Below are 12,463 nucleotides of genomic sequence, written 5' to 3'. Positions count from 1 at the left end.
TCTTCTCCTCGTTCCCTCCACCTCCGACACATATATCCTCATGATCAACCTTTCCTCACTCATTCTCTCCATGTGACCAAACCATTTCAAAACACCCTTTTCTGCTCTCTCAACCACACTCTTTTTTTATTACCACACATCTCTCTTACCCTTTCATTACTTACTCGATCAAACCACTTCAAACCACATATTGTCCTCAAACATCTCCTTCTGTTCTCCTCCTCTGCACCTTTTCTCTACTTACAGCAATATATATTATTTTTTTTTTATTATACTTTGTCGCTGTCTCCCGCGTTTGCGAGGTAGCGCAAGGAAACAGACGAAAGAAATGGCCCCCCCCCCCCATACACATGTATATACATACGTCCACACACGCAAATATACATACCTACACAGCTTTCCATGGTTTACCCCAGACGCTTCACATGCCCCGATTCAATCCGCCGACAGCACGTCAACCCCGGTATACCACATCGCTCCAATTCACTCTATTCCTTGCCCTCCTTTCACCCTCCTGCATGTTCAGGCCCCGATCACACAAAATCTTTTTCACTCCATCTTTCCACCTCCAATTTGGTCTCCCTCTTCTCCTCGTTCCCTCCACCTCCGACACATATATCCTCTTGGTCAATCTTTCCTCACTCATTCTCTCCATGTGCCCAAACCACTTCAAAACACCCTCTTCTGCTCTCTCAACCACGTTCTTTTTATTTCCACACATCTCTCTTACCCTTACGTTACTCACTCGATCAAACCACCTCACACCACACATTGTCCTCAAACATCTCATTTCCAGCACATCCATCCTCCTGCGCACAACTCTATCCATAGCCCACGCCTCGCAACCATACAACATTGTCGGAACCACTATTCCTTCAAACATACCCATTTTTGCTTTCCGAGATAATGTTCTCGACTTCCACACATTCTTCAAGGCCCCCAGAATTTTCGCCCCCTCCCCCACCCTATGATCCACTTCCGCTTCCATGGTTCCATCCGCTGCCAGATCCACTCCCAGATATCTAAAACACCACTTCCTCCAGTTTTACTCCATTCAAACTCACCTCCCAATTGACTTGACCCTCAACCCTACTGTACCTAATAACCTTGCTCTTATTCACATTTATATATATATATATATATATATATATATATATATATATATATATATATATATATATATATATATATATGTATGTATGTATTAGCCATTTTCTGGTATGAGCAAAGGAAGTTTATTTAAATAATTATTCAAATGGTAAGGATGTTTTAATAAAATAAGTTTTGTAGAGTTGTACATCAATTAGCTCTGATCAGCTTCGAAATCAGGGGTATATTAAGGACTGGGGTACCATGGAGCCATAATATTCTTCACTCCTTGACAGATCTCTGAAAAATGTTATGAAACCATATATAATATATACAGTATACATTTGTAAATAAAACTATACAAGCTTTACATATTCCTAAATTTCTGGTAATCGATACTGATTATGTATGCCTTCTAGAAAACTGCTGTGGTAAAAGGAGAAATACTAGAGTACATAAGACCATCAAGAATTTGTGAATTTATCATGATCACATAGGTACAATAGGCAACCAAAGGGCCTACTGGGATAAGATATTGTAAAATTAATGGAAAGGTCTGTGGGGCATGGATGTATTCTTTCTCCCCTATCCCCAGGGATATATAGGGGAGAAAGAATACTTCCCACGTATTCCCTGCGTGTCATAGAAGGCGACTAAAAGGGGAGGGAGCGGGGGGTTGGAAATCCTCCCCTCTCTTTTTTTTTTTTCTTCTTATTTTCCAAAAGAAGGAACAGAGAAGGGGGCCAAGTGAGGATATTCCCTCAAAGGCCCAGTCCTCTGTTAACGCTACCTCGCTAATGTGGGAAATGGCGGATAGTTTGAAGGAACTATCTGAACATTCTCTGAACATTTTCTAACACGGATTTATCGTAGTACACGCTGGCTTACAGACTCAACTTATAGCGTACAGCGATAACCACTCAGCCTGATCCTCGTGCAGAGGGAGAAAATGGAAAGTATGTTATTCCCTCAAGCAGCTGGGACGGTCCCAACTGTGGGAGCGGACAATTAGGGTTATACAGTCCCAAATGTGAGGACAACACAACCCCATGTTCTCTGCACCCACTCGAAATCCTGACCATCGCCCAGACGAGGGAAAATGGTCAAGATTCGCAGTTTCCCGTTTTCCTTGGTGAGGTCACCACTACGATACCTGGTACGGTCATTACGATACCTGGTACGGTCATTACGATACCTGGTACGGTCATTACGATACCTGGTACGGTCATTGCGATACCTGGTACGGTTATTACGATACCTGGTACGGTCATTACGATACCAGGTAAGGCCACCATTACGATACCTGGTACGGTCATTACGATACCTAGTACGGTCATTGCGATACCTGGTACGGTCATTACGATACTTCGTACGGTCATTACGATACCTGGTACGGTCATTACGATACCTGGTACGGTCATTACGATACCAGGTACGATCATTACAGTACCTGGCACGGTCATTACAATACATGGTACGGTCATTACGATACCTGATACGGTCATTACGATACCTGGTACGGTCATTACGATACCAGGTACGATCATTACAGTACCTGGCACGGTCATTACAATACATGGTACGGTCATTACGATACCTGGTACGGTCATTACGATACCTGGTACGGTCATTACGATACCTGATACGGTCATTACGATACCTGGTACGGTCATTACGATACCTGATACGGTCATTACGATACCTGGTACGGTCATTACGATACCTGGTACGGTCATTACGATACCTGATACGGTCATTACGATACCTGATACGGTCATTACGATACCTAGTACGGTCATTACGATACCTGGCGCTGCCCCGCGTCGTAAACCCCCCCCCCCACCCACACCCCCAGGGGCCAGGATCAGGCCCGACTGATCGGCGATCTCTCTCTCTCTCTCTCTCTCTCTCTCTCTCTCTCTCTCTCTCTCTCTCTCTCTCTCTCTCTCCGCATCATGATGATGATCCAGGGAGAAGCAAGCTTATCACCATCCCTCCCTCCTCCCAACCACTCCCTGGCCGCCATCACCACCACCACACTCCCCCCCCCCCCCCCTCCACCCCGGTAGGTGGGCGTCACTTGACCCAGGCGGCCTTTAAACGAGGCCTTCACATAATGGCCCCTAAGTAGCCGACGGGCTTGTTACACCCCCTCCACAACGGAGCAGACAACCACCCCCGCAAGCAGACGTGTCCTCCCCTCAAGCAAGCAGAACCCCTTCCAGCAGGCAGCCACGCCCCCCACCCCACCCCCATCCACATCTCTATACCCCCTCTTCTTCAAGCAGGCAAGCAGACGGCCATATTTTAGCGTATAGTTGCCGTGTCACCACACCACATTTACTGACTTACATCTTCACTACCACATCCTGATCTTCCCTACAGAGCCCGTGCCAGGCCTCACATTTACTGACTTACATCTTCACTAACCCCCCATCAACACTATACCATCTTCACTACACTACAGAAGTATGTGTCTGTGTGTGTGTGTGTGTGATGTCACGACTCTAGGTCGATACGTCACAAAGAAGGGAAAGACGGGAAATGCTTTCTCTCTCCATACAACGTCCGTTTACCATGAACCAGTAAATTCCAGCTCTGTGATACATCTTCACTACCACATCCTGATCTTTTCTACAAAGAGCCCGTGCTAAACCTCACATTTACTGACTTATATCTTCACTACCACATCCTAATCTTTTCTACAAAGAGCCCGTGCCAGGCCTCACATTTACTGACTTACATCTTCACTACCACATCCTGATCTTTTCTACAAAGAGCCCGTGCCAGGCCTCACATTTACTGACTCACATCTTCACTACCACATCCTGATCTTTTCTACAAAGAGCCCGTGCCAGGCCTCACATTTACTGACTCACGTCTTCACTACCACATCCTGATCTTTTCTACAAAGAGCCCGTGCCAGGCGTCACATTTACTGACTTACATCTTCACTACCATATCCTGATCTTTTCTACAAAGACCCCGTGCCAAGCCTCACATTTACTGACTTACATCTTCACTACCACATCCTGATCTTTTCTACAAAGAGCCCGTGCCAGGCCTCACATTTACTGACTTACATCTTCACTACCACATCCTGATCTTTTCTACGAAGATCCCGTGCCAGGCCTCAGATTTACTGAACTACATCTTCACAAAACCCTCATCAACACTATCAACACTCTACAATCATCACTACACTACAGAAGTGTGTGTGTGTGTGTGTGTGTCTGTGTGTGTGTGTGTCTGTGTGTGTGTGTGTGTGTGTGTCTGTGTGATGTCACGACTCTAGGTCGATACGTCACACCGAAGAGAAAGACGGGAAATGCTTTCTCTCTCCATACAACGTTCGTCTACCATGAACCAGTAAAGTCCAGCTCTGATACATCTTCACTACCACATCCTGATCTTTTCTAGAAAGAGCCCGTGCCAGGCCTCACATTTACTGACTTACATCTTCACTACCACATCCTGATCTTTTCTACAAAGAGCCCTTGCCAAACCTCACATTTACTGACTTACATCTTCACTACCACATCCCTGATCTTTTCTACAAAGAACCCGTGCCAGGCCTCACATTTACTGACTTACATCTTCACTACCATATCCTGATCTTTTCTAGAAAGAGCCCGTGCCAGGCCTCACATTTACTGACTTACATCTTCACTAAACCCTAATCAACACTATACCGTTAGGTCCACTTTGAAACACAGCCCCCTCCCTCCTCCCACCCCTTCGCACAAAATAAGACACAAACACACATTCATGTTTCATTGGCTCTGCGAATTCTTTTTTCCCCCGGAATTTATTGTTCTCCTCCAAGATAATTTCAAATCATGATAATGTGGCACACATATTTACATGTGTTGTGTTTGGGTATCGTGTGTTGGTTCATGGTCACCGCGTCCCCGACCTCGTCCATGGAGGACGGCCTTACTGCGTGCCGGGTGTTCATCCCCACCCAGTTAGGTGAGAGGTACGCTTTTGCCCACATGTATGAGAGGGACATGGACAGCCTCCTCGACAGTTCCATCGTCGAAAAGGTCCCCAGCAACTTCTTCTCTCAGGCTCTCGAAGTCGTCTGTCCTGAGAGGAACGAGTTACTGGCGTGGACGGGAGGCGTGGAGAGCAAGGTAGGCCAGGTGCTCGAAAGAGTTCCCATCAGCGCCACCTCCTCCTCCATGTGTTCCATGTCCGTCCCATCTCACCCAGGGTTCACTCCCGCCACCCTCTACCTGCCGGAGAAGGAATTGTATCATCTGGTAAGTTCGGGGTCCAACTTCGGGATTCCGTTCGTCGAGCACGAGCACGCCTTCAAGGTACAGTGCCCCAAGACGAGCTTCTCCATGGTTTGGGTCGGCGACAGTTCGGTGGAGACTCCAACCATCGATACCTCACCAAAATGTGAGTGTGACACAGAGAACCGCCTGCAGCTGCTTCGTCAAGAGCTTGAGGAAGTTAAGGCCGAGAATGAGGAACTTAAGAGGGTCCTTCAATGGAGGCAGCAGGGAGACTTGGCAGACTTGGTGGATGCCATATACCCCCTGATCGAGCCCCTCATCGAAGCAAAAATAGCGGAGGCACTGTCAGAGCAACCAGTAAAAGTGACAACTCCTACCGAAACTACAGATCATGCAACAGCACCTACTGTAGCTCCTACTACTGCTCTTGCAACCATCATAGAAGAACCTGACGAGGACTTTCGTAGTGATCGTGATAAAAGTGACGCTCTCTACAAGGTTTCGTCCCGCAGGTGGCCCCAAAAGACCATTCGGATTAACATGAATGCAATGGATGACAAACAGAAAGCGTCATTCTACGAAATCATGGACTACTTGAACGGGGTCACCTGCGTTAAGTTCACGAACATAACTGGCACCTATCCAGAGCTGGTGGTAGAAAGGGACCCTTTCAGCTGCGCTTCTTTCGTTGGCTTCAGGGGCCGGCCCACGCAGGCTCTGTACCTGAACAGAGACTGCTACGGTCGCCAGGGAGTTCTCATTCACGAGCTGTTGCATGCCTCTGGCTTCAACCACCAGCAGACCCGCCCTGATAGGGACATGTACGTCTATGTCAACCTTACCAACGTGCAGATGGGGAACATGCAGAACTTCAGGAAGACTGAGGGTCACTACGGCTTCCTCATGACCATGGGGGTGCCCTACGACTACAGCAGTATACTGCAGTACCCGTCCTGGGGTTTTGCTAAGGACTCTTCCATCTCGACTATTACCATCAAGGACGAGACGTTCCCATTCAAACTTGGCCAGCGATACACTCCCACTCGCTCCGACATAGCCCGTCTGAACAGGCTTTACGAGTGCAGGGACCACTACCTTGGCGACGACATCCCAGGTGCAGTTCCTTACGACCAATGGTACAACACCTACATGACGGAGCTCAAGGAGAGCTACATCAGGTTCGGTGGCAATTACGATGCCCATAAACCCGACTTGCCCGCTGCTCCTACTACGGTCCAGAAGGCACCTGAGGTGGCCAAGGAGGGCGACAAAGACATCCTCCTCGTGACTGGCACTGTGATCATCGAGACTACCGATCCCGTGCAGCTGAACACTACCGATCCCGTGCAGCTGAACACTACCGATCCCGTGCAGCTGAACACTACCGATCTCGGCAAGCTGATGCAGCTGAACATTACCGATCTCATGCAGCTGAACACTACCGATCCCGTGCAGGTGAACACTACCGATCCCGTGCAGGTGAACACTACCGATCCCGTGCAGGTGAACGCTACCGATCCTGTGCAGCTGAACACTACCGATCCCGTGCAGCTGAACACTACGGTTGCCGTGCAGCTGAAGACTAAGGTTGCCGTGCAACTTAACTCTACCGCTACGGCGGTCGAGGGTAGTGGAGTGGGCACCGACAGCCGGCAGGGTAACCTGGCACAGAGGATTAAAGATCTGCAGGGTTTGCTCAAAGCCCGGGATGAGAAAGCTGTCCGACGGGAGAGGCTGTTCAGTAAGCTGGACAAGACGTTGACATCCGCGCAAGACTTTGTAGAGAGGACTAAACGCCTCACTGAGAAAATCAATCGAGCCGAAGTCCTTTCAAGGAAACGCAAAGCCATTTCAAGGAAACGCAAAGTCTCCGGGAGACGGAAAGTCGCCGGGAGACGGAAAGTCGCCGGGAGACGGAAAGTCGCCGGGAAACTGAAATTCTCCGGGAGACTGAAAAACGTCGGGAGACGGAGAGTCACAGCGGTACGGAGAGTCTCACGGAGACATTGAGTCTCCAGTGAGCTCTGAGTCTCCAGTGAGCTCTGAGTCTCCAGTGAGATCTGAGTCTCCAGTGAGCTCTGAGTCTCGAATGTATAATGTTTCTCTTTTTCATACATTTTCTTTCTGAAATATATTAACCTCATCAAGAACTATACTTTCATTAATGCTCTATATCCAGTCTCAGTGTGAGAGATGTTTCATCATTATCATCATCATCTGGTAATCCTAATTAGAGTTCATTTCCGATTGATCGGCTCTATTACTCTTCGTGAGGACTGAATCATACAACGCACACACACACACACGCACAACCCACCACACACACCCACCCACTGGTGTAGTCCAAGTGTGGGTCCGACCCCCCCTGCTATGTGTGATCTTTTAAAGCTCCTGTTTTATAACACGTTCACTTTACCACAAACTTCTGCAGGAGGCAACCCCGAGCACACCTAGTTGTTGAGACAGCTAGGGCTGGACACAGCAAGGTGCCGGGCACAGCCTTGACGAGGAGGCATTAAACTTACCTGAAGACACAGCAGGTGCTGGGCACAGCCTTGACGAGGAGGCATTAAACTTACCTGAAGACACAGCAGGTGCTGGACGCTGTGGCACAGCCTTGACGAGGGGCACTAAACTTACCTGAAGACACAGCAGGTGCTGGGCACAGCCTTGACGAGGAGGCATTAAACTTACCTGAAGACACAGCAGGTGCTGGACGCTGTGGCAGACAAGCGGAATGCTGTTGTAGGAGGCGGTTGGCTGGCTATACGGTGGCCAGCCCGTCTCGTCCTACACACACAAGCGAAAACCTCAGTGCTTGATTCCTTGTATACACGTCCACACACAGCACATATACATACCTATACATCTCAACGTATACATATATATATATATATACACACACAGACATATACCTATAGGCACATGTACATAATTCATACTGTCTGCCCTTATTCATTCCCATCGCCACTCTGCCTCACATGAAATAACAACCCCCTCCCCTCCGCATGTGCGCGAGGTAGCGCTAGGAAAAGACAACAAAGGCCACATTCGTTCACAGTCTCTAGCTGTCATGTATAATGCACCGAAACCACAGCTCCCTTTCCACATCCAGGCCCTACAGAACTTTCCATGGTTTACCCCAGACGCTTCACATGCCCTGGTTCAATCCATTGACAGCACGTCGACCCCGGCATACCACATCGTTCCAATTCACTCTATTCCTTGCACGCGTTTCACCCTCCTGCATGTTCAGGCCTCGATCACTCAAAATCTTTTTCACTCCATCTTTCCACCTTTGATTTGGTCTCCCACTTCTCCTCGTTCCCTCCACCCCTGACACATATATCCTCTTGATCAATCTTTCCTCACTCATTCTCTCCATGTGACCAAACCATTTCAAAACACCCTTTCCTGCTCTCTCAACCACACTCTTTTTTATTACCACACACCTCTCTTACCCTTTCATTACTTACTCGATCAAACCGCTTCACACCACATATTGTCCTCAAACATCTCATTTCCAGCACATCCACCCTCCTCCATACAACTGTATCTGTAGCCCACGCCTCGCAACCATATAACACTGTTGGAACCACTATTCCTTCAAACATAACTGTATATATGTAAATTACCGGATGCGTGTCGTGATGATTTGTATAGGCCTACAGGAGTATTGATGCTGAAACCTTGCTCATAACGGAACGACCCTTGAGAACGATGGTACGACCATTGAGCACGACGGTGGACGACCCTTGAGCACGACGGTGTACGACCCTTAAACACGACGATACAGCTGGATAGGATGGCCTGGTGGTCGTTTCAGGTCGTAGATATAACTGGTCGCCACTGGTAGTGTACTGTATTGCCTCAGTTGGTCGTTCCTGGTCGTATCTTTGCCGCGGCAGTCTGAGTGGGGTCGTTACAGGAGATATGCTCCCCACCTCCTAAACCCACCCACCCACATGCTTGGGTCCCGCGGGGATAAATTAGCTTCGAGTGACAACGCTTCTGAACACATCCAGAATAAAACTCCAGACCCGTATCTTCCCGGGGACTGGGGGTTCGAACCTGACCTTAGACACAGGAGGTTCCTTGGCGGCGGCGGGGGGGGGGAGAGTTGCCGAGGGCGTGGGAATTCCCGTTATTAACGGTTGTGATCAGGTCACCCCCAACTTTTCTCTTTTCCATTCTGTGACTGTGACTGTTGCCTCTTATCTCTGCTATCATCTTTGTTGTCCTCCTCTGCACCTTTGCTCTGAGCTCTTTGTGCTTCGTAAAGCGAGTGTGTGTGTGTTTGTGTCTCTATGTGTGTATTCCCTGCTTACAGCAATATATATATATATATATATATATATATATATATATATATATATATATATATATATATATATATATATATATATATATATATATATATATCTTTTCTTTCATACTATTCGCCATTTCCTGCATTAGCGAGGTAGCGTGAAGAACAGAGGACTGGGCCTTTGAGGGAATATCCTCACCTGGCCCCCTTCTCTGTTACTTCTTTTGGAAAAGTAAAGAAAAAAAAGATGAGAGGAGGGGATTTCCAGCCCCCCGCTCCCTTCCCTTTTAGTCGCCTTCTACGACACGCAGGGAATACGTGGGAAGTATTCTTTCTCCCCTATCCCCAGGGATAATATATATGTGTGTGTGTATATATATATATATATATATATATATATATATATATATATATATATATTATATATATATAATCTACAGTTGTTGAGTATTGCGTAAAACATTGCATAGTTCAGCCTTGTTGAACATCGGGACCATGAACACAGCAAAAAGAATGGTCCCCACTACCTGAACCCTTGAGCACGACGGTACGAACCCTTGAGCACGACGGTACGAACCCTTGAGCACGACGGTACGAACCCTTGAGCACGACGGTACGAACCCTTGAGCACGACGGTACGCCCCTTGAGCACGACGGTACGAACTCTTGAGCACAAAGCTACGACTCTTGAGCACAAAGCTACGACTCTTGAGCACAAAGCTACGACTCTTGAGCACAAAGCTACGACTCTTGAGCACAAAGCTACGACTCTTGAGCACAAAGCTACGACTCTTGAGCACAAAGCTACGACTCTTGAGCACAAAGCTACAACTCTTGAGCACAAAGCTACGACTCTTGAGCACAAAGCTACGACTCTTGAGCACAAAGCTACGACTCTTGAGCACAAAGCTACGACTCTTGAGCACAAAGCTACGACTCTTGAGCACAAAGCTACGACTCTTGAGCACAAAGCTACGACTCTTGAGCACAAAGCTACGACTCTTGAGCACAAAGCTACGACTCTTGAGCACAAAGCTACGACTCTTGAGCACAAAGCTACGACTCTTGAGCACAAAGCTACGACTCTTGAGCACAAAGCTACGACTCTTGAGCACAAAGCTACGACTCTTGAGCACAAAGCTACGACTCTTGAGCACAAAGCTACGACTCTTGAGCACAAAGCCTACGACTCTTGAGCACAAAGCTACGACTCTTGAGCACAAAGCTACAACTCTTGAGCACAAAGCTACGACTCTTGAGCACAAAGCTACGACTCTTGAGCACAAAGCTACGACTCTTGAGCACAAAGCTACAACTCTTGAGCACAAAGCTACGACTCTTGAGCATAAAGCTACAACTCTTGAGCACAAAGCTACGACTCTTGAGCACAAAGCTACGACTCTTGAGCACAAAGCTACAACTCTTGAGCACAAAGCTACGACTCTTGAGCATAAAGCTACAACTCTTGAGCACAAAGCTACGACTCTTGAGCACAAAGCTACGACTCTTGAGCACAAAGCTACGATTCTTGAGCACAAAGCTACGACTCTTGAGCACAAAGCTACGACTCTTGAGCACAAAGCTACAACTCTTGAGCACAAAGCTACGACTCTTGAGCATAAAGCTACGACTCTTGAGCACAAAGCTACGACTCTTGAGCACAAAGCTACGACTCTTGAGCATAAAGCTACAACTCTTGAGCACAAAGCTACAACTCTTGAGCATAAAGCTACGACTCTTGAGCACAAAGCTACGACTCTTGAGCACAAAGCTACGACTCTTGAGCACAAAGCTACGACTCTTGAGCACAAAGCTACGACTCTTGAGCACAAAGCTACAACTCTTGAGCACAAAGCTACAACTCTTGAGCACAAAGCTACGACTCTTGAGCACAAAGCTACGACTCTTGAGCACAAAGCTACGACTCTTGAGCACAAAGCTATGATCCGTGAGTTTCATTGGGTTAACGGATTAGTGGGTGATTAGATGTAGGTTGCTTGTGGATTGGGAGGTTAGTGTTGGGGGAGTGGGGGTGACTGGGGAAGGTGATAGTGGAAGAGGGAAATTGGTGGGTGATTGGAAGGAAATTGAGGTTGGGTGGGGGAGACGTGTGAATGACGGGGGGGGGTGATTGGTGGTGGTGGGGTAGGATTGGTAGGTGTGAATTGATTGTTGTTGATTAGTCTGAAGACTGATTGGCGGCGCCTTAAGGGAGACACGCTGACGATGATTGGATGAGGGGGTGTGGGGTCAGAGGGTGTTCCGCGCGGTAGTAGATCGTAAGGGTGGGTGAGTGATGGGTAAAGAACGATGGATAACCCACGTTGAGGAATGGACTCATTGGAAGGTTGTATTTGCGAGGAGGGGCTGGGGTTGTAACAAGACGACAGTAATGGTTAGGGCGATCATTACGCCGGCCCTTAAGGTCTGTGGCTCAGGGTAACGCGCGTTTGTGTGTGTGTGTGGGAGATAACAACGGCGATGGAGGGAGGTCTGCGGTGGTGGCTCAGGGTAACGCGCGTTTGTGTGTGTGTGTGTGTGTGTGTGTGGGAGATAGCAACGGCGATGGAGGGAGGTCTGCGGTGGTGGCTCAGGGTAACGCGCGTTTGTGTGTGTGTGTGTGTGTGTGTGTGTGTGGGAGATAGCAACGGCGATGGAGGGAGGTCTGCGGTGGCCTTAGACAACAGATGAACAGTAGGTATAGTAGCACAACAGAAGGATGCCAACAGAAGAAACAGCAGGTGCGGGCAGAGCAACAGAAGGTGCCAACAGGAACAGCTGGAGAGGCCAGCAGGACAACAGAAGGTGCCGACGGGACAAC

The 12,463-nt window shown here is 48.1% G+C and overlaps 2 protein-coding genes across 10 annotated transcripts in view; both read left to right on the top strand.

Moving 5' to 3' along the window:
- Positions 1-12,463, top strand: part of LOC139754527 (dual specificity calcium/calmodulin-dependent 3',5'-cyclic nucleotide phosphodiesterase 1A-like) — a 322,075-nt gene that overhangs the window by 185,743 nt on the left and 123,869 nt on the right. The gene's annotated exons all lie outside the window — the stretch shown is intronic.
- On the top strand, positions 4,919-7,463 carry LOC139754489 (uncharacterized). Its single transcript, XM_071671758.1, has one exon. The coding sequence runs from the start codon at positions 4,929-4,931 to the stop codon at positions 7,341-7,343; it is 2,415 nt and encodes an 804-aa protein (XP_071527859.1). The 5' UTR covers positions 4,919-4,928; the 3' UTR covers positions 7,344-7,463.

This window comes from Panulirus ornatus, chromosome 2 (assembly GCF_036320965.1).
Source record: "Panulirus ornatus isolate Po-2019 chromosome 2, ASM3632096v1, whole genome shotgun sequence".
NCBI lineage: Eukaryota > Metazoa > Arthropoda > Malacostraca > Decapoda > Palinuridae > Panulirus > Panulirus ornatus.
The sequence above is the reverse complement of the archived record's forward strand: the minus strand, read 5'-3'. Positions and strand labels throughout refer to the sequence as shown.